Below are 23931 nucleotides of genomic sequence, written 5' to 3' on the forward strand. Positions count from 1 at the left end.
TTTTCATTAAAATACACTATCTTGACTTTGAAAAGAAAACTTCATATCAACTCCACTGTTTTCTCACAGGATAGAATGTAGAGAAAACTCAGCTATAAATTAAAGAGTTATTTTTGTCTACTTAAAAACTAATATTGTTGATAATGGAGGAAGCTCTGCGTGAGTGGGGACAGGAGGTTATATGGGAAATCTCTGTACCTTCCACTTAATTTTTCTGTGAACTAAAACTGTTCTAAAATACGAAGTTTTTAATTTTTTTAAAAAAACACACCTAATATTAAGTTCTTTCCACGTGCGAGGCCCCATGCTGTATTATCTCATTTAATCTTCACAACAATCCTATGAGACAGATTACATTTGTTCTCCCCCTTTTACAGATAAGGAAACTAAAGCACAAAGGGGTTAATAAACTTGCTCAGAATTGCCTCAATAGAAAAGTAGAACCCAGGTCTATATGACTCCTGTAGGCAGGTTCCATATTTGATCCATCTCTTGGTGCTCAGTCTCAACTTTTGGAATTAAACTGACTTACTGAATACTAAAGATCAGGAAACAGATATTAAGGTTACATAAGCTACTACCTATAGCATCACCTCTTGGAAGTGGAGAGAAAAGAGGCATGGGCTCCTTTGAGCCCGGTAGTCACAGAGACCCTCTTCTAGGACAGACTGATCTCCCCAGCACGAGGGCTTGAGTCCAAGCTGGCTGATGCTTTCTGCATCAAGATTAAATGTGTTTGGGAAACCAGAGAGATGAAAGAAACAGCTCCATGCTGCTGACAGCAGGGAGTGCAGCAAAAATGTTTTCTGTACCCTAGGAATGCAAAGTCACCACCCTGAGACATTGAATTATCAACTCCAGACTAAGAGGCGAAATGTTAGAGTTCACGTTTCTTCACTAGATGCTGGAAACCATCACCAAAGAGGATCGGAAGCAGCATGGGACCAGTGGAGAAAACGTGAGTTCTAGAGGCAGACAGCCAGGGCCCCCAATCCTGGCTCCATCTCCTACCAGCATCTACCTCACCTGGGAGCTCTCTTTATCCCTTTCCTTGGCTTTCTTTTTCTGAACAACACTTATCACCACCTGATACAGTATATATTGACTTTCACCTTTGTTTCCTGTCTGTGTCTGCCTAGAATATAAGAGATGTGAGGGCTGGAACTTTATTTTGTTCACTGCTGCATCTCCGAGCACCTAGAACAGTGTCTGGCATAGTAGGGTCTTGTTAAATGTCTGTTCAAAGTTGTTGGTTTAAATTATTTCAACTCTCTATGCTCTAAGTTCCCTATCAAACCGGGGATACATACCATGCACATTTAACCAAGAAAATAGAAGTAAAGGGCAAGAAGTAGGGGCTCAGTAGATAGCGGGTATTCCCTCCCGTATTTCTTTTGCCTAACATTCCAAAACGGAGGATAAAACTAATCAACTCAGGAGAAAAGTTCCCTTCAAAGGAATAGATAATGACCTTTTAAGCTGGCAACTGACTTGCTCAGGACACCCTCAAACCCACAGACCATTTTTAATGCTGTGAAGATGAGAGTAAAAGTGCATCACAGTAGGAACATGGGCAGAGAAAAGTCTCAAGCAAATGGCTCATGCATAATGCCAATGAGCTGTGACTGAGGAGAGCAGGGTGAGTGGAGATCTGCCAGGTCACATCACTAACAGGGACCAGCAAACCAAACATAAATAATCTCCGGTTAAAGGCTTTCCAAAATTCCTGCCACACTTCCATGGAATGTGACTGCTGGTGAACTTAGCATTCACTGGATAAAAGGGAAGCTGCCTCCGTAGTCTGTTGTGGATGGTGGGGGGGATTAATAGAGAACAAGTGCTTTATATTCACCATCTCATTTAATTCTGAAAGCAATTTTAGGAGGGTGGCATTTTTATCCCCATGAAACAAATTAAAAACCTGTGGTTCAGCAGGGAAGGGCTTCGAGAGGTTTCACATCTCTTAAGTGGTGGCTTTCCTGGAATCGCAACTTTCTTTAGCCTGTACTGAACTGATAACTAACTACAACATATGCGGGGTACCTGGCCAACACTGGAATATTCCACTGCACACTTTAGAAGCTGCCCCCCACTCCAAAGCCCCTAGGAAGTGAATATATTAAGAAAATAGACATCTACTAGATAATAGTTGCTAGCTAACAAAACACCAGCCAATTCACTGAAGTCTGGAGTAGTCAATCAACATGTGTGGATTTCTAATACTCCTGTTAGTTCCAGGCTAAACCCCAAAAGTTTTAAATACCTTGTTCTTGTTTCATTGTAAAATAGGAACCAGCCAGACATATGTCAAAGATGCCCTGTGAAGGTATCATTTACGTAGAGATTCTCCTTCCTATTTTACAATTCAGGAGGTAAGCTTCTTGAAAGTATAGTAACTTGCCTAGAGTCACACGGCTGGGAAGAGGCAGAGTCCAGGTTGGCACCAGGTCTAACTAGAAACCAGGTTTTTTTTTTAACTTCACCATGTTGTTTATTATTTGCCGGGGGTGGGGGGTGTCACTAAATAGCCTTAATATCCAGGATCTGGGAGTGCTGGTTCTGAGCCCGTCTGATCTCAGACCCACTCTCCACTTCTCTCTATTCTGTACAGAGAGCAGGCTGAGTTCCCTGGGCTCCCGAGTCAGCTGGCTTCCTGACTGGTTTGGCACGTGTGAGGTGCTGGTGGGAGATGAAGAGGAGGAGAAGAGGGAGAGGCTGAGTGTTTCTCCTCTCTACCCTGCTGGGGTGGGCTGTCCAGCAGTGGTTCACCTCCTCTCTGACCCAAGCACCCACAATACAGACCCACAGGTCCCAGCTTTCATCAGGTGACCCTGGCCCTGGACACAGGCCACCGCCTCTGCTGTTGCTAATCTCTGGATTACCTCTCTCCTCCCCTGTCAGCGGGATAACCATTTCCTTGTTTTCCCTCCTGTAAACATATGAAGGGGTTCCTGTTGTCCTGGTTAGATCCTGACTGATACACGGATCAAGTAGCTGGACTGAGGGGACAGGAACTGGTGGCCTGTGGCCCTGCACTGAGAAAGCTGAGTGATGGCTAGGCTCTATGTCGCAAGACCACCTGTTGGCCACAGTCCTCTGTCTGACAAGAAATGCTTTGGAAAAGGAACATGCATTTTTTCCCTGAGGCTCATAGCAATGAGACTGGAGTGAAATGAATGCATTTGGTATCCTAATTCCATGGCCTAATAGCAAGAAAAATTCATCATCAATCTTTAGCTACAGCAGTGTTTCCCAAACTGTGGTGAGAAGTAGTAGATGCATGGAATGTTAATAGGTAGTCTGTGGGGAAAAGGGTTTTGAAAAATGCTGGGTTAAGCAAAGTTAACCTGATTTCTTTACAGCAGGGCTGTAGTAATGTACATTGTAAATATCTTTAAAAAAAAGTTATAGTATGCAATATGTGACGATCACAAATTTTATGTGATCAGAAAACATATCAATATCTTGTGGATCTAATATTTCAAGGACCACTCTTCTAGAAATGCTGGTTTACGGTATTAATGCTAAACCCCCTTGTGGCCTTCAAGGTCTTTCATGGACGACCATGCCATGTAGTGTCAATGCCCCTTGCCTTTGCAAGGGCTACTTTCTGCCCTTGCTCCTGGGGAACTGCTATTCCTCCTGCAAGGCACCATCCCAGGTGCATCCTTCCCTGGGAAGCTTGCCTTCAGCATCCAGGCGGAAGAGACTGGTCGTGCCTTTGGATGTTTACCACCTTGTACAACGTTCCGCTATAGAAGTTACCACACTTAGCGCAACTCTCTGCTTACCTTCTGTCTCTGCCCCTCACGGCCCTTAAGAACAGGACCGAGTCTTACTTGTCAGTGTGCGCTAGCCAGTGCCCTGGCAGGTGGTCTCCAGGTCAGGTTTGTGGGGGGAACAAGTACACCAGGATTTTAAATACTTGTAACCACTTCCTGCTAAGGTTTGCTTATAATTGACTTAAAATTCATGTTAAATCAGATAAAAGTTCCATTGTTATGATGACCCATAAAAAATTAACCTTATATTAATGTAGCCTTTATTATGATGAAAATAATTGATTTTCTTAAAAATCTTAATATCAATTGAAAAACTACCACCATCAGGAATATTTAGCACCTGGATTAACACTGCTACCAGAAAGCTCGCCACTAGGTGTCAGCCAAGGAAAAGAGGAGGAAGGGCTGTACCTAAAAGTGTTACTTTTTCATCCAATTATCGCCAGAAATATCAAATATTTAAACAACAAAATATTAGGCAACTAAAATTATCTATTAAAGCGATGTTTTTAAGAATATATCTAAAATTTTGAAATTTCCCCTTTGTAAAATTGTTTATAAATGGTTTTAGTTTACCTGTATTTTCAAGAAACATTTGCACAGATTAGAGACATTGACTCCTAAGAGACCAGCTCAGTATTCTTCTGAAATGACCTCAAATTGTACATAACACAGACTATATGGTAATCACCACTGGGGTGAGCGGTCAGAGGAAAGAGCATGGTTGCTAGAATCAGACAGATGGGAGACAGGCAAATCTTGGCTCTGCCACTTCTTAAAAAAGTGACATAACCTTTCCTAGCCTTGGTTTCTCATCAGTAAAATGGGACCACACCACTTCCTCCATATGAGGACTGTAAAAATCAAATAAGGGAACATATATATAAAGAATGTAGCATAGAACAGATGCTTCATATTGTTTTCTTTTTCTTAGTATTTCAAGTCTCAATGATTTATTTAACAAAACTGTATTTCAGCTCCCAAACTACTAAGGACACTGTAACTAGGGACTATTCTAATTTCATTCACTCCACAGAGAGTTATCAAGCACCTTCTATGTACCAGGCTCCGTGCCAGGGATACATGAGTAATCACGACACTCCACTGTGGCTTCCATTCCTTTGTGAAAGGGTAGCATAAGGCTGAGTGTGACTGTCTATTTCTGAGACTATACCCACACCTCATAGAAGATCAGTGTGGATGCATGTCTGAGGGGTTGCGTGGTGGGGGAAGGAAATCTACAATTTTATCCCCTAATCACCATAAATACCATAATGTCCTCCACAGAAAGAACCCACTATCACTCCTCCGTACGTTACTGAACGTCTACTGTGTGCTGGGCGTATAAGAAGGAATAAGACAAAATCTTGTTCTCAAGAAGCTCACAGTCTAGCTATGTACGTGAAGTCATATAACACTGCTTCAGGCTCTAAATTGTCAAATGTTGTAACTGCTTGAAAACGGATCAGAAAGGTTTCTTTTTCAGAGTCTCACTGAAAAAGTAAGAGACCCTAAAGCGAGATCATTTGACTTAAAACACTGGTAACAATAACCATATTTCTTTGCCACTGCTTCCACAGAGATACAGTATTTAAAACTGTATCTGGCGCAGTGCTTAAGGCTCCGCGCTCCCGATGCAGGGGGCCTGGGTTCGATCCCTGGTCAGGGAACTAGATCCCACGTGCATGCCACAACTAAGAGTTCGCATGCCGCACTAAGGAGCCCGCCTGCCGCAACTAAGACCTGGCGCAATCAACCAACCAAATAAATAAATATAAAAATTATGTTAACAAAAATAAAACTGCCAGGATGGATTCAGCTTACTCCATTAATATACACGCCTCGTGTATTTTCCCAACTAGAACTGAATATTTACTGCACGTGGTGATTTCACAGAGGATGATCCTCTCCAGATCCTAACTGCCTGGGGTTAGCTACCATGCAGATGCTGGTTGTGCCCTTGTTTTACATTTACATGTTCACGGTGTGGCGTTTGTGTCAGATTCTTCTTCTCATGCTCTAAGATGAAGCTGTGGATGGATGGTTTTTTAAAACTAAGCATCTATATTTTGCAACACTGAAATATGACCACCAGTCTTTCTGATGCATAGTATGGGGAAAAAGGGTATTATTCATTCATCTGTTCATCTATTTATTCAACAAACATTTAATGAGCACTTACTAAATATTAGACTATGTAAAGGACACCAAGGAGTACCAAACATGGTCCCATCCTATAGGAACAAAGTAAGAAAGGAGCCAGGATTATTAAATGAGATCAAGTTAAAGCCTGGAATTCCTCCTGGATAGTCTAAGATACACTAGCTGTGTTTTATTTTTCAAGTATTTTAGAACGTATGGGGATTTCATTTTGATCATATTCAGTGATGCTCTTTGAAATCATACAGTTAAGCTTGATCATTGTGTTGAAGCGGATTTCCTGCCAGTTCTCATCTTCTCTCACCTAAGGACCGACTTCTTACTTGGGCAGTCTACTTCTAGAACAACAGCTCTTAGTTCAGTGAGCATTCACTGTGGGGCTCAAGGTGCCAGGACTCCCAAACTGTGTTCCCAAGCCACATCAGTGTCCCTGGGAAGTAGACAGTGGAGATTTCGTGCCAATATCGAACAAGGGTCATCTCCCAATAGGCAAAAAAGGTTTTGATGAACTAGGAAAAAAGATCCTCAATTATATTTTCTCTTATGCATTTTAGAAATTAATGCATTTCTGACTTTTAAAACCTCGGTACCACCCCTCCCATTTGCCTGTAAGTGCTGGTGAGTAGTAACATGAATGAATAAATATAAAATAAATGCTGAAGGAAATAATTAAATGGGATTTCTTATAAATCCTTTATGCATTATTTGAGATAAAAGCTGAACTTTCATAGTTACTTCAAAAGACAGGAATAAACGGGCCAGAATCTCGTGTTTCCACTGGTTCCAGGTAGCCTGACACCTGCTGAACAACTATGGCCACCACCACTGTTCTAGAATGTGGCAGTCTCATCTCCTCCCCTTCCTCCTTTACCTTATTGTCACCCAGGAAAGGTCATCCTCATTTAGTTGAAATCTGCTATCAGCAAAAAGCTACATTATTGCTATTTTTCTCAATAGTCCTACAAGGTAGGCATTATTTCCATTTTACAGATGAGAAAATTGAGACTCAGGTCATCTTCGGGCAGATGACTGAGCCAGGATTAAAACTCAGGTGACTCCAAAGACCACACTCTTTCCATCACACTCAGGAGCCTTCTTAGCCACTCGGAGGCAGAGAGCTACAGTGCTGGTCCCCGGAGCCCTGGTGTTGGGAGCCCATCCCCTTAACCCTGCTTCACTCCCAGGACATGATCTTGACTTGGGATGAACACTGAAATGAGAAAAAATCGTAACCAGTAATTCACCAGCCCCTTCTCTAGTCCACCATATACTCCTGTGTCAATGCATCTATTTAGCTGAGGCCTGTGGGTTTTGGCTATAATACCCTACCTACTTGCCTAAAACAAACTGGGAAATAAGAAAATCTTTCACCAACTCTTCCTACAGAACATTCATGGATACCTATCCATGCTTCACAAACATACCACTGTCCACTTAAAAACAGCATGGGCTCTGTGTGGAAACAGTTTGGTGGTTCCTCAAAAAGGTAAACATAAAATTACTATATTACCCAGCAATTCCACTCCTAAGTATATACCCCAAAGAATGGAAACCAGGGATTCAGATACTTGTACAGGAATATTCATAGTGGCATTATTCTGAATAGCCAAAAGGTGAAAACAATCCAGTGTCCATTAACGGAAGAATGCATACACAAAGTGTGGTATACACATACTTATGGTGGAATATTATTCAGCTGTAAAAGGGGATGAAGTTCTGACAGATGCTACAATGTGGATGAACCTTGAAAACATTATGCTAGCTGAAATAAGCCAGACACAGAAGGACAAATATGATATGATTTCCTTTATATGAAATATCTAGAATAGGCAAATTCAGAGAGACAGAAAGTAGATTAGAGGTTACCAAGGGCTGGTGGAATGGGGGAATTGAGAGTTACTGCTTAACGATTCAGAGTTTCTGTTTGCGGTGATGAAAAATTTTGAAAATACATAGTGATTGGTGGTTGTACAACATTGTGAATGTAATTAATGTCACTGAATTGTAACTTAACAATGGTTAAAATGGCAAATTTTGTGTTATTTATGTTTTACCACAGTTTAAAAAAAGAAGAAAAGCAAGGGCTCTGGAGAGACAGACATGGATTTGACTCCCAGTTCAACCATTGCCAAGCTGTGTGGAGAATCTCAGAGCCAGCCCAGGGGTGTGCATATCACCCCTTCCAGGCTTCATCTAATTTCTCCTTTCCCTTGGTCACTTCCTTATCTCATCTTGTTTTACTGTACATATTGCTTTAAGGTTCCTCAAGCTTTTTCTTTTTTAGCACAAGATAGAGGCACAGACAAATCAGTAATATCCTTTATATGTGTTCTGGGTATACTCTGCTTGCCTCTGTGGAGGGCAGGGAGCGCACACCACGAAGCATTCTTAATTCTTTCCATTTTGAGCTGCTCCTAGGCTGAGTCAACAGAAATCTGCTTCCTAACCATGTTGTGACAAGTTAGCACCCAAAGTCAGGCTCTTGCATGCAGACTTGTATTTCTTCTACTCAGAAGACATCGAAATAAAGCATATCAAAGCTTTATCCACAAAGATGTCTGGTGGAAATATTAATGATAATCTCAAAAAACTGGGAACAATCTAAAGGTCCGACGTGAGAGAGTGTTTACAGAAATTAAGGTAGCTGTACTTGATAGACTATTCTGCAGCCGTGTAAAAAAGCCTAGGATGTAATAATGTTAAATGGAGGAGAAAAAAACTTTTAACTTAGATTTGAAAGCAACTCTGTAAAAGCTTGACATAATGAAAAATAATAAGAATACACAAACTGTAGTTGAGGTAGTTGCGTTAGTTCAGTGGAACTACAGCGTTATTTTTTCTAGTTTGTACATAGTTTTCTACTTCTGTTACACTAAAAACATATAAATATAGTTTGGGTTTTTTTTTTTTTTTAAACCATGAGATCAATGGTGTTACTCAACCAGGAGAGAGATATATATAGTATTTTTCTGACCTGCCCCAACATAACCCTGTCCATTCATGCTTGTAAGCCAGGCTATCAATCTGCTTTTATCTTAACTTCTCTCTCTTCAAGGGTTTTGGGTGGATAAATATGACTCAGCAGAATCATGTGACAAATCAGGGGCTGTATGGTGGATGAGGCCAGTGTACCCACAGCTAAAACTGGAAGCCGGGCCTCTTGGGAAGGACTAAGCAAGCAGCACCGCAGGAGCTGGCTGCTGCCTTCACAGCCTCCTTCGCGGCACTGATGTTGACTGCCAGTTTCCTGTCCCCACCTCGGCCATCGCTCCCTGTGGGCAGGGCTGGGCTCCATGCATCCTGGGGAAGCCCAGCCAGCACACTGGCCCAGAGAGAGCCACACGAGCTTGTTGAATAAACAACTCTCACAGTGCTCCATCTACACTGGCCTTTCCACAGCTACTGGCACAGAAGAGGATGCATCTTAAAGCACCAATTCCCATCAGTTTTGCTCTTTGATCTAACATTCACCAGGGACCTGCAATGGGCCAAACATGGGAAAAGCACCTTCACAGGCACTGCCTTAAGATGATTCCACCTAGCCATGAGCTATGAAATAAGAAACTATGGACAGAAAAAAGGATGCAATTAAAGCACACAATTCTATTTTTGAAAGTTCTTTAAAACTGAGGGCACTGTGTCTTCCAAAGAGAGGGTGGTGGTTTAGTCTTATTCAGATTTCAAGATGATATAATTTTAAACAAAGGAGTGAGGTAAAGTAAGATTCTTTCTAAAATTCATTCGTTCTCCCTAGGAGGGAGAAAGGGGACTCGAGGCAAATTCAAGACCCACACTGCTATACACATCCTCCCAAAGTTGCAATCTTCTACCCAGCAGAGAAAGGATGCTTGGCCTAGCAATTAAAATCATTTGTCTTTTATCCCCTTCCTGCCAAAAAGGACCCCAGCCCTAACTAGTTAATCCCTAACACACACTGCTACTCCCAGAGTTGCCTGGCAACTGCTAGGAGGCGTGTCAGAGAGCAAGAAAGGCCTAAATAAATGAGCTGGAGCCTGGGCTGTCGCTTGACACGGATAAAGGGGGTTTTTCCAAATGGAGCTGCCTGGCTGCTTGTGGTTCTGTCATTTAAGTGGAGAAGAACAAGTTGGCTTGGCCGATATTGTTAAATACCTTGGGCTTTGCACCTGATATTCTCTGAGTGATTGAAAAATGGGTCACATGCCCTTCTGATTTGCCTACACTCTCCCCTCTGCCAGGCAGGACCAATCTCCAAAGCCTAAAGACAGGGCAGGAGCAATGTGTATGTACTGAACAGGGGTCAAGGGCCAAACCCGGCCCCACACACTTCTCTGTTCTTCCGTTTCTTTCACCCATCCTTCCAACCACTGTTCCAAAATACATGCATTGATGCCTCTGCTATGCTATGACCCATGCCCAGCACTGGAAATGCAGAGAAAGAGTTGTTAACGTGGAACACCAGGAAACCAGAACAAAGGCAGGCGAGAGGGTGGGGTGGAAGAAACCTGGGTTTTTGAGTCAGGCCGACCTGAGTCCGATTCCTGGCCTCTGCTACTTGCCAGGAAGTCAAGGCAACCTCAGCCCCTCTCCCAAATCTGTAACGCGGACAGCAAGGGGCAGTCACAGGGAATTACTGAGACTACGGATGCAAAGCAACTCGGGGGTGAAGCCTGTTGGAGGCCGCCGAGCAGGTAGGAGACTCACTTTCTGATCCTCGGGAGGAATAGGTCACTTGGCCCTGAAGAGAGACCCTACCGGGGAGCCCACAAAGGTCCTCTGGCTCTGGGACAGGCACATGGCAGAAGGCACGGACGGAGAAGAGCAGCCTGGCACCTGGCACATGGCCGGGCCTCAGCAAGGGGGCCACCTTCCTCTTCTCTTCCAGGCAGGGGAAAGAAAATAACTCCCCAGCCAGCTGCGTTTTAAATTTTTTCCAGTAGGAGAGAAAAAAAAGGCCAAGGAGTTGAAAATCTCAAGCAAGCTCTGGGCCGCGGAGGAGCTGTGGCCCATCTCTGCTTCTTGGGCTGGGGTTGGCTCCTCCTGAGGGGTCCTGCGGGAGCCGAGCAGAAAGGAGCACCGTCGAGTCTGTGATGTTTCATGTTTTAAAAAACCCAAACCCTGTGACTTTTCAGTGACCCAAGTCCCATGATGGCACCCGCTGGCCCAGGTGGGAAAAGCCCCCAGGCTGCACTGTGCGGTGTGCCCCGTTGGCACCCTCTGTGCCCACACGCTCCTCCCAGCCCGCCCCTGCAGGCAGTCTTCGTCCTCAGCCACGGACTGTTCTCCACTTGACCTGTCCCAGAGTCTCCCCTCAAGGCTACCAACCACTTCTGGCCACCAGCTTTCTCCTTTACTTTATGAATCGAAGGCCTTAAGTGTACTCGGGTCCTTTGACTCAGTAAAACCACATTGGGGATGCTGCCAAGGGAAATAATTCAGACCATGGAATGAAGGTTTATATAAAGATGTTCACCACAGTGTGGTTCAAGATGGTGAAAGGTTACTGACAATCAAAAGGACCAGTGCTGGGATAATGTGGTGGGCCTCGGCACTGGTTTCAGATGGCAAGAACCTGATAAAAATCTCTGTGAGTAGGGCCCAGACATCTGCCTTTTTAAGAGCCCCACAGGTGATTCTGATCCACAGCCAGAGTTGAGACCCACTGGGGTCACCTGATGGGAGATGTGCAGCCAATGTTTAAGAAGAGTTTTCAGGGCTTCCCTGGTGGCACAGTGGTTGAGAGTCCGCCTGCCGATGCAGGGGACGCGGGTTTGTGCCCTGGTCTGGGAAGATCCCACATGCCGCGGAGCGGCTGGGCCCGTGAGCCATGGCCGCTGAGCCTGCGCGTCCGGAGCCTGTGCTCCGCAACGGGAGAGGCCACAACGGTGAGAGGCCCGCGTACCGCAAAAAGAAAGAAAAAAAAAAGAGGAGTTTCTATATGATATGAAAAAATGCTTACGATACACTAAAAGACAAAACTAAATAACAGGGAACTGGATTGGTTTGCCAGGAATATCTCAACTAACTAAAAGTAAAAAATCAAAACCCCAAACCGAAATGAAACAAAAACAACCCCAATCTTCCAACTTATCCCCCCTCCCCCTTGTATATAGAAAAGATAACTAATAAGGACCTACTGTATAGCACAGGGAATTCTACACAATACTCTGTAATGGCCTATATGGGAAAAGAATCTAAAAAGAGTGGATATATGTATATGTATAACTGAGTCACTTTGTTGTACACCTGAAACTAACACAACATTATAAATCAACTATACACCAATAAAAATTTTTAAAAAAAGATGAGGAAAACAGGCTCAAAAACAAACAGACAAAACAAAACAAAATAAAATCCCCCCCCAAACCCTAGAACCTTGGTAGAAACATGTTAACATGTTATCTCAACTCCAGATGGTAGGATTATGGGTATTTTCTCATTTCTAGGCCTGTTGCTTTATTTTATTTTATTATTATTTTTTTTGCAGTACGCGGTCCTCTCAGTGTTGTGACCTCTCCCGTTGCGGAGCACAGGCTCCAGACGCGCAGGCTCAGCGGCCATGGCTCACGGGCCCAGCCGCTCCACGGCACGTGGGATCCTCCCGGATCGGGGCACAAACCCATGTGCCCTGCATCAGCAGGCGGACTCTCAACCACTGCGCCACCAGGGAAGCCCTATTGTATTTTTTAAAAAGATTTAATTTAATTTAATTTTTGGCTGCGTTGGGTCTTCATTGCTGCGTGCAGGCTTTCTCTAGTTGTGGCGAGCGGGGGCTACTCTTTGTTGCGGTGCACGGGCTTCTCATTGTGGTGGCTTCTCTTGTCGTGGAGTGCAGGCTCTAGGCGCGTGGGCTTCAGTAGCTGTGGCACGCGGGCTCAGTAGTTGTGGCTGGCGGGCTCTACAGTGCAGGCTCAATAGTTGTTACTGCTCTGTGGCATGTGGGATCTTCCCGGATCAGGGCTTGAACCCGTGTCCCCTGTACTGCAGGTGGATTCTTATCCACTGCGCCACCAGGGAAGTCCCTAGTCCTGTTACTTTAAACCTTTTTTTTTTTTTAAAAACCAAGAGCAGGGTTTTTTTGGTTTTTTGTTTTTTTTAAATAATCAGAGAAACAACTAAAAACAATGTGGCCCCTATCCCCTCAGCACTGTGCTGCCTGTCACCCAAGCAGGCTCACCCAGTCACCGTTCCCCATGCACCACCCCCACCATGTGGCCTGACTCTAAAACCCCTGACCCCTTCTTGAGCTCACATGCACTGTGCAGTCATTATTTTAATTAATCTCACAAACAATCTGGCATTGGAAGTGTTGTTATTCCATTTTTTAGATGAGGAAAATTGGCTATAATTAAATCTATGGTTTAAAAACCATCTAGATAACATGGTGAGGCTTGGTCAGAAACTTTCAGGCCCTCTGGCTTCCCTCTTGGCCTTACAGAAAAAAGCCATTCTAGTACAGATAAATCAGACCAAAGCACGACAAGTCTGCCTTATTTCACTGATTCTAAGACACAAATTTCTTCACATTTTAACATCTCTGAAATCTGGATGTCTTACAATTGACGGCATCCTTCAATTATAATTGGCAGCACCCTTTCTTAATGATACATGCAATAGTGGTACATCTTATGATGGAATGACAGCTAAAATTCAATGAAATGTACCATGTTTACAACCAAACTCATCAGCCTATCCTCAAAATGCTACTTTTAATGGCTATATAATATTCTATCATATGGATATACTTTAATTTACTTAACCAGTTGTTTATCATTATGGACACTTAGTCCATTCCATGTTTTTATCATTATAAATCTGCTACTGGGGACACCTTTACTTCAAGTTTCCCCTTTTTCTACTATGGGCATCATCATTCTCTTCCTGATCCAAATCTTGGGAGATATTTTGACATTTCTTGCCCCTCATCTCCCATATTTTTTCTATTTCTAGACTCATCTAGTCATTTCTTCTTCGTGGTACCTTTTCCTGGTGTAACCACTGGAGGGCTTTCTTCTGAGTTCCCCAGCTGTCCCCCAGTCTCTGCTTCCAGTTTCCTTTTCAGTCCAGCACTGGATTACTGGTCAAACATGACTTCAGTCACACCTCATCTCTGCCCACACTCCTGGCCTACCATCCAAGGCTCTGTCAAATCCGGCTCCAACCTTTCCTGCAGCCCCATCTCCCCACCCAAACCCATGACTCCAGACAAAGGGGCCATGAAGGGTCCTGCCTCCAAGCCTTTGCTCACTCAGATAACCCCATGCCCACCACAGGAAGGGATGCTGCTGTCTTTCTTTTTCCAAGTTTCAGCTTTCCTGTGAGAGGTTCTATGGCTCACTAGCTCCTTATAACCATCTGGAGATGCAGAATGATAGGTACGCTTATTCTCAGTTCACAGTGAAGAAGCTGAAGTTCAGAGAGATTAAGTGCCCAAGTACAGAGCCAGGCTTTAAACTCCAGGACTTCCATCCTTAAATCCGATGCCTTTGAGAGCCAAGTGCAAGTACAACCATAAACTTCTCTGGAGGAGCAACTTTTGCCCGGATCATACACCCAGCAATATGCACCAGACTCAACAGCCTCTGGATTCTAGACGTATACATGACAACAATGATGTCATTGTAAGAGTGGAAATACTTCATGTCTATCAGTTCCCAGCAGCCTAAGGAAAGGACTGGGCCAGTTGTCCCATTCTCACTTTAAAGATGGGAAGAAGACAGAATTTTCCTTGAATTATACCAGCTCTCAAAACAGCACTGAACCTGACTGGTTTGGATGGGCCCAAGGTCAGGACAAAGAATCAGAGCCATCTGTCTTGGAGACAAGCAGGATGTGAGAAACTTGCTTTAAGCTGAAGGGCTTTTTAGGACCTAAGGGAAGTATTTCTTAGGAAGCAAAGAGAGTGCATCCCTTCTATTATGTGACCATGACATTGCCTGAAGCTGAGGCAGCCTAGCGAGTCAGGCCCAAGTGTTGGATGGAAGACAAGGAACAAGGTGGCATTAGGCTGCTGCTCCCTGAGCAGCCACTGCCCCAGCCACTTCACAGAGCATGCGCCCTGGGTGAAGGGAAAACAAGGTGTTTGCTATCACTCTGTGCTTCACTTACACACGCAATGGAGTCATAATAGTGAAAAAGTACTTAGCAAGGTATAACTGTGGCTTATGAGGAAGCATGGTCAAGAGTCACTGTCAGAGTCTGCACATGAAATGCACTGCCTGATATCTACTCATCTTCTGTCATTTAATCTAATAAAATGCTATGGGTTAAAACAAAAACAAACATCCTGACCTACAGGCAGTGCGACCTGGGCTGGTCCCTCACAGCCACTGTGACTAGGCTGAGTGTGACTGCCATCTCCGCCTGTTCAGGATGAATGGAGCTCCGTGCTCCCTAGAGAAAAGGGCTGTCAGCAAGGTCCCCTCCAATGTCCTCTCCTATGCAGCGACCCAGGTCCCTGGGCCAATTTCTCCATTCTCCTTGGCCAAGAGCCTACGAGGAGGCAGATATCCGATGACAGCTTCTCACTGAAGCTGGGAGAGCTGGTAGCTTCTTTGGTTTTAGGGATGACCTGGTGTCTTCATATCCACACTATAACTAATCACCTCACGGATGAGGCAACAGAGGCTCAGAAAGGTTGAAGGGCCATGGAGGCAGAAGACATTTTTCCCCAGTCCTCAGTATACTTTGTAGTCAATACATCAAGACCACTCTGGGAACATCTAAGAAGTGAGCTCCCTGGATGCCTTGCTTTCTCAAGTGTGGAGTAGAGGTCCCCGTGCAGGAAAAGGGCGTTGAGGCACAGTGGGAAAGCATGGGCACTGGGCCGACCTACCTGGCCCCTCCACTGGTCAGCAAGTCGTTGCTTCTGTGAGCCTTGGTTTCCCCATTTGTCAAGTGGAGATGATCACTGCTACCTCACAGGCTTACTGGACTCCTCAGTGAGAGCAGGTGTGTGTGCAGTGCTGAGCACTGTGACCCACAGAGGGTGCTACTGACCAGGGAGGGGAGGGGCCCTAACATTCACAGGAGCAGAGAGTGCTTCACACAGGGCAGCTCGGCTTCCTTGTGCTAAGAGGTAGCTTGAGGGGAGGCCACTCCCCCAGCCCTCCAATACACACACACACACACACACACAACCTCTTTTGGTGAATTCAACAACCAGATGAATAGCAGGTTTCCTGTGGCCCTGACCAAACATGGATTCATGACATGCCAAGAAGCTACTCACCGGCTCTATTTTCAGAGCGTTTCGGTAGCTGCCGAAGAAAGCGGCCTGGGCCTTAAGGAAGGCTCTGGCCACACCATCGCCAGTTGTTGTGGAGACCTTCTTCAGCCGGTTCTTCAGTGAAGAGATCTGGTGACACAAAGGAGAGAGAGGCTGAGGGCAGGGTCGGAGGAGGATGGCTGGCTACACCCAGCACACACAGAGCTCTAGAGAACCCCCAGGATGGGGATGGATTTGACACATCAACTGCTGGGAGAACAAACACACATTCAGTATTGGGGCAGGTTTTTGAAATTTAAATAAATCTTGCTCCTATTAGGGAGTATCTAATAAAAACAAAAACAAAACCACTTTCTAAGCAGTTTCAATGTGCCAGGTTAATTGCTTTCACATAAATTTTCTTACTTCTTTCAACAATCCTGTAGAAAAGGGATTGTGCTCCCATCTTACAAGGGTGAAACAGTCTCAGAGAGGTTATATTACATGCCTAGTAACAAACCCAAGAAGTGACCAAGTTGGAATAGTAATTGAAGTCTTATAATCTGAGCCCAAACTACACAAATTTTTTTAGTTCCAATTCCATTTCCTCTTCAGATTACTTACAAATATTAGAAATAAATGGCTTATTTATAACAGATTATAATATACCTCATACTCAAATATGTATTTATTAAATGTACTATAAATTATATATTTATTAAATATATATAAAGTATATATAATATGTATAATATATTATTATAAACCTCATATTCTAAAGGAATAGTCATTATATAGACTTACAGAAACACACTTATATAGCTTACAGATATGCACCCAACAGATTAAAACAAAATAGACAAGAAAGTCACGGCGAAGCAAAAAGGGAAACATGAGAAGTTGTGAGATTCTTTGGGTCCAAAGCAGTTGCACACATGAACACAAAATTTCCTGAAAGTGAGAATGAAAAGAGATTTTTTCCTATGAGTCCTCAATGCAGGAAAGATTGTGTGACATGACGGTTGTTGCCCTCAACGTCAGAGACTACATTAAGCTTCCTGGTCTGTTTCCAATATGCCATCCATCTCAGGAAGCCATACTGCACAACTTCTGGGCACACCACTCACACTATGTTCCATGTGAAAAGTGTCCCTGGAATTGTGCAACTTGGTAGCCTTGAGTCAATGGTGATACAATGGTGAGCAAAACCAGACAAGGGTCCTCCCCTCATTAAACTTATATTCTCGTGAAGAAAATACCAATACATATGACATTGCTACCATGACAAGCCTGTGATAGAGCTCACCAAGGAGGTCAAGGAAGGCTTCCCAGAGAGAAACAGGCTTAGACTGAGATCTGAAGGATGAGCTGAAGTAATTAACTTGCAAAGAGGGGAAGGAACAGTGTACCAAACACGGGGATCAGCATTTGCAAAGACACTGTAGTGAGGAGGAGTTCAGAGACTAGGGAGAACTGTGGCTTCAGTGGAGAGAATGGAGAATATGGCTTAAAATGAGGATAGAGGGAAAGGCAGGGGTAAAGAGCTGTGAATACATTACGAAATTTTTCCCTTCATTTTGAGATAAAGGTAAAGCTAATGACTGTTTTTAAGCATGTAGGTGACATATGAAGAGAACATTTCAGAAATCTATATGGGGCTTAGATATAGGACTACCTAACGGGCCTGACATTATTTAAGGATAAAATTTAGGGTAAAATTTAAAGATGAAATAGGAAATTAGATGCAGGTGGTCCATGAATCATCTACAAATTTTTAATATGAATGAGTAATGATCATTTTTCTGGGTATAGGCTGTATAGCTATCCTCAGGTTCCTAAAGGTGCCTGTGAACCTAAAAATATTAAGAATCTGGGATGGATTACATATACTCTTTTTTTTTTTTGCGGTATGCGGGCCTCTCACTGTTGTGGCCTCTCCCGTTGCGGAGCACAGGCTCCGGACGTGCACGCTCAGAGGCCATGGCTTATGGGCCCAGCCGCTCCGCGGCATGTGGGATCTTCCCGGACCGGGGCACGAACCCATGTCCCCTGCATCGGTAGGTGGACTCTCAACCACTGCGCCACCACGGAAGCCCGGATTACATATACTCTTGAAATGCTGCATGGACATTATTTCTTATTACCAAGCTTCTGATAAGGGGTTTGTAATAGCTTAAGATATATTTTACATATCATAAAATTCATTCATTTAAAATCTATAATTCAGTAGTTTTAGTATAGTGACAATGTTGTAGAACTATCACTATAATCTAATTCCAGAACACTTTCATCACCCCAAAAAGAAAACCCATCTTACTGGCAGGTACTTCTCACTCCCCACTAATCCTCACCCTCCTCCCTCACCCCAGTCTCTGGTAACCACTGATCCACTTTCTGTCTCTATGAATTTGCCTATTCTGGACGTTTCTTACAAGTGGAATCCTACAATAGGTGGTCTTTTTTTTGTGACTGGCTTCTTTCACTTAGCATACTGCTCATTATAAACATGTTTCATCCACATTGTAGCACTTATTAGTACTTCCTTCTTTTCCACAGTTGAATAATATTTCATCCTATGGAAAGACCACATTTTATCTCTTCATCAGCTTCATTATTAATAATATTAATTAATAATAATAATTAACGCTGCTAAAAACATTCATGTATAAGCTTTTATGTGGAGACAGCAGAGATTCTGAGGCAAGAAACCGAATGGCAAGAATCCTCTGTTGCCAAATCTTTTAAAATAAAAAGAATCCGTGTTTACTGAGTGTAGGGGAAGAAATCCTGTGCTGCTGCTCAAGGGGCGTGCCACATGCTTGGACAACCTAGTGAGTGAAGGTGGGATGATCTACTTCTTGGCTAAGTCAGAAGGGACGGGAACATGCGTTGAGGGGGCGGCCACCCCATCTCCACTCAGACGTGGGCCAAGGAAAACAATTTTCCTCTGGAAGCAGCCTGGAGTCTGTCATGACACCTGGGTGAAAATATTCAGTTTATCGTGACCCCCCCCCCCCGCCCCCCGATTCTGGCACACATGCGCCCCAGCACCACAGTGGTGAGAGCTCACGAGAAGCAGCACAGGCCACTCAGTGCCCTGGCAGTCTGTCATGGACCTCCAACTTGAAATAGCAATGTGAAAAAGAAATATGCTTTATTAAAATGTTAAAAATATTGCCCACTTCTCACCCTCCAAATAATAAAAGTCCTGCCTTTCCCAGGACGAGGGTGACATTTCCATCCTTTGAAACAGTACAAGCCGGTGTCTCTCTTTTGTCTCCTCAAAGCCCTTGGGCCACCTGTGCCGCAGATTATTCCTCACTTAACCTTCCTTGGCCTTTTGCTTTCGTTCGGGAGGTGTTTAATTACCTTGGACTCACAAGGCTGCACTTCAGGTGAGCCTCTCCTAATGGCCTCATTACCATTTTACACAAAGAAGCCGTTGCTGATTGTAACTAAGCAAATAGGAGTGTGTGCCTTCCGGCCTGCCCCAGCTGCTCTGGAACCAGCCAAGTGGTCCTGGGCTCCTGGTGCCCCTGTGACCACTCAGGCCAAGACTCCTGAAGACCTCTCCTCACCCTACAACAAGGAGAAGCTTTTGTCAGCACTTCAAACTTCGAAACTTCAAGTATATGCACAACTGATAACTGGTGATAGCATACTGTCCTTTAAATAAAAGTGAGGAAGGAAAATCTAAGGCTTAAATAACCCACAGTCATACATCTAAAACCCAACTTGCTCTGAGTGCTCCTGGGGGTGCTGGTCAAGTCATTAACATCAGGGATCATCAGGCATAATTTGGGGGGACAGAAAAGCCAGCAAGGGTGGTTTCCTCCTTTATTGAGGTATCAGGAGGGAGATAGAAAACAAAGGGAAGAGAGTACAAAATTGAACTTGTCAGCATCTTAACTTCCCTCCTCCTCCTCTTTTCCCATCTTGGATACCGCAGCATCATCCAGCCAGTCTCCTAGGCTAGATTCAGATGTTAGATTCCATTCTTCTCCTTCCCTTCCTACAACCATTCTCCACATCTTACCACCCTCCTGCCAATATATCCTGAATCTCTCAGTGCCCATGACCTTGGCCCTGTGCTGCTCAGCTCTACCCATCTTCTCTGGCCCAGATCAGTGGAGTAGTTTCCCAGATCAGATGGGCTCTCTGTCTTTAGTTTTCCTTCAACGCCATCTACCCATAGCTGTCTCAGTATTCTTGGAAATATATGAATCTGATCTCTATCAAAATCCTTCAGTGCCCCCACCCTTGGCCATCACCACCTGCAGGAAAACATCCCAACTCCTCCGAGTAGTCTGTGACGCTTTCCTCAGCTGGCCTCGCTTCCCTTGGCCCCCCGTAATGGGTATTTGATTGATACTGAATTGCTATCTAGAAGCATATACTACTCTCCAGCCTAAACACATGCTGACAACTCAGATGGAGTTGTCCCTTGTCCCTTTCTGTCCTACTTGTGAACATCTATTTACCCTTTGAAAGACCATCCAAGTGTCCATGAGTAGGGGCCTATTAAGTAAATTATACCACATCCTTGAAATATTGCATAACTGCTAAAAAAAAAAAAAAAGTGGCAGTACTCTGTGAACTAACATGAAAAGATGTCCACAAACTACACCCAAATGGGGAGAAAACACAAGTTACAGAGCAATATATATAACATGAATCATTTAAAAAAATATATATGTATAAAAATCATTTATATATATACGTAGTAAGAATCTAAAATGCCACGTATCAAACTTTAACCATGTAGGGATGCTTTCACTTTCTATTTCATGCACTTCTGATTGTTTTGATTATGCTTTATAAAAAAACATGTTACTTTTATAATACAGAATTTAAATGAGGTATTTTTCTTTAATAGTCAAATTAAACATTGCCTTGGGTTAAAGGAGAGAGGGAATCCAAATGTCCCCTCCTTTGTGAAGCATTCCCTGACCACTAAGACAGGCTTAATGACGCCCAGCCTGGGCCCCCTTGGACTGCGAGTTGTCAGTGAATTGTAGTGTCTACTACCTTTCCTGCTAGACTGTGAGTTCCTAGAAGGGCCAGCAGTGGTCCAGCAGTACTTGGCCCAGTGTCATCATTCAGCACTTTTTGCTAAATAGAAGAACAGATGAGCGAGTGTTCTGACATCTTAAAAGGCATTTCCAATGGCCGAGCCTCCGTGCTTGGAGGAAAGTCTAGGATTACATTCTTCAGTGAATGATCATTGGAAGAAACGGTCTCAGTTGGGAAGGATTGGGGGAGAAATTGATACTCATCCATTTCCCTTTTGCAGAGGGTCATCACTAAGATGCAACCAAAATTGCAAGGAAAATGAAGCTCTGGTGGCTGAATGAATTAAAGTGGACAACGGGGCCAGTCTTACACAACACTGCACGTGCCACATGTCCAGTACCATATGCAGCGTTCCCCACCCCGTCCCGCACCCTCTTCCTGTTTGCCCTGGTCACTACAGGCTCTACCTCTGGGGTCTCTTGGCTTCACTTGCTCCTCTATCCCCGCGCACTCCTCAGGCAGTAGAGTGTAGAGCTTGAGTCACAAGAGCCAAGTCTAAGATTAGAAATCAGTCTTCCTTACTTTCTTAACCTTTCTGAGCTTCAGCTTTCTTTGCTGTAAAATGAGGTATTTGTAACATATATACACTGTGAGGATTAAAATATAATGGATGTAAATGGAGAACTGACATAACAAACTGCCTGGCTTTGCGTTTTGTTTAATTAGTACCTGGACTACTGCACCCGTCTTTCAACTGGTGGCCCTTCTCCTGTTTTCTTCCTGGTCTAATCCATCCTTTGCACTTTGAATTATCTTTCTAAAACAAGAGGTTGAATCACATCACTTCCTTCTTCTAAAATTTTCAGTGACTCCATGGTGCTAACATATAAAGTCCAAGTTCCTTAGCACAATATTCAAGGCCTTCTATGGGTCTGGCTCCAGCTCTGTTTCCAACTTTATCTTCTACTCAATCTCAGAGGCCTCAAAACTATCCCTAAGCCTGGGATACTCTTTATCTCATTCTCTAAAAAAACTCTTCTATTAAAATTTTTTTTAAAAAGCCGCTGACTTTCTGTGATGCCCTGTCAGGACAAATAGTTCTTTCTCCGGGCACATTAGTTCTGTTACTTTTGTTCATGCCTAATCTTTGCAAGCCCCATGCTGGAGATGTGCTGGGAACAGAGCTGCATATGATCAGGGCCCAGCTCCCGAGGGCTTGCAGTCAAGCTCCCCCAGACCAGCCACAAGCTAGCTTATTACGACTTCAGAAGGGGCTCTCCCATTGTATTCATCATCATATTTAGCTTCTTTTGTATAACCAGCAGCTTACATATCTTCCTTCCCGCTACGATGAAGATAACCCTTGCAATTTATACCACTCAACAAGTATAAGATTATTTCTTCATCACTTGGTTGCAATTTGTAGGGGGAGAGGAGAATAAGGACGGCACGCTATTCACCTAGTCACCTCTGAGACACTCCTATCCACCTCTTTCCATCAGTGCTGGCACCTTAAGATCTTTCAGCAGCTTCCCTGTTGCTCTGAGGATAAAGGCAGTCCTAGCCTGGCCTGCAAGGCTCCAGCCTTTTTCAGATCCGAGGCTCCTGTACCCCCTCCATGGCTTCGACCACACCAACCGGGTTCCAGTTGCACTGGCCTCTCTTATACTCCAGGACCTTTGGATAGGCTAACTCCTCTGTCTGGAGTGCTCTCTCCACCGTCACCCGCTTGCCTAGCATTCAGCACCGTGCAACAGGCCTTTCCACAGACGATCGGTCACCTGTGTTGTCCAGTGTGGTAGCTGCTACTGAGCACTTGAAATGTAGCTGCTTCGACTGAGGAACTGAATTTTATTTCATTTTAATCAATTTAAATTTAAATAGCCACATGTGGATAGTAGCTACCATACTGGACAACCCAAGGCCCTAGATCAACTACTATTCATCCTTTAGATCTCAGCTCAAATACCACTGCCTCGGTCTGACCCCCTCAGATTAGGCCAAGGTTCCCTTGTCATATACTCTCCCTGTACCTTTCCTTCAGGGACAAGCAGCAAAGTGATGATATATTATGTGGCAGTCCATTAACGTCTGTCTCCTCCATTAGACTGAAGGCTCTAGGGGGGCAGGGACCATGGCCACCCTCAGTGCTGGCACAACACTGCAAGTAGAGATACAGTTCTTCTCAAAATCTGACTCAAGTCATCCTGGGCAGGATGCTCAGTGTCAGAACTGAGCATTAACTGCTCAGTGTCAGAACTGAAGTTAAAAGTTTTTTTTTTTTTTTGATAAATCAGACACCTGCAGCAGCTGGAAGGGGGGCAATAGAATTACTTTCTCTCCCCCTTTATAAAATAGCCCTTAAGGACTAAGGCAGATTGATTCTTCCTTTCGTGAATAAACTAGACATCAAGGCTTTGTTATAAGATCTCCTGGGGAACGTCTGGGTCTGGAGAGGGTGGAGGAACTATTGCCTTGTTTTCCCATCCTCAGGGGCATGTGTATATTGGCTCCTCTGCTACCTTCACGTGGGCAATGAAATGGCACGGTGCATCTCTCTGTGCCTTAGTTAGTTCTTGCCTAAATTTGAAGCAAAAAGTCTTGATATGTAAGGGCAATCTCACCCCACTCTCTTTCCCAGTAATAGTTCCTGAGAAAACCAGGAATTCATCAGGAAAAAGGAACAGGAACTAGTATTTATCAAGTACTCTACTAGGTACCAATAGCCATGGTAGGTGTTTTCATGCCCAGCACTGTATTAAAATTTCAGAACAAGTGCGCCAGGCAGAG

At 44.1% G+C, this 23931-nt stretch overlaps 1 protein-coding gene across 10 annotated transcripts in view; it reads right to left on the bottom strand.

The window, feature by feature from the left end:
• The window catches only part of DENND1A (DENN domain containing 1A), a 540810-nt gene that overhangs the window by 134793 nt on the left and 382086 nt on the right, over positions 1-23931 (bottom strand). For all 10 annotated transcript variants that reach the window (XM_073806587.1, XM_073806589.1, XM_073806585.1 and 7 more), the window contains one exon: positions 16153-16278. In XM_073806587.1, coding sequence (XP_073662688.1) covers positions 16153-16278 — 126 coding nt within the window. The remainder of the gene's footprint in view (positions 1-16152; positions 16279-23931) is intronic.

Source organism: Tursiops truncatus, chromosome 6 (genome assembly GCF_011762595.2).
Source record: "Tursiops truncatus isolate mTurTru1 chromosome 6, mTurTru1.mat.Y, whole genome shotgun sequence".
NCBI lineage: Eukaryota > Metazoa > Chordata > Mammalia > Artiodactyla > Delphinidae > Tursiops > Tursiops truncatus.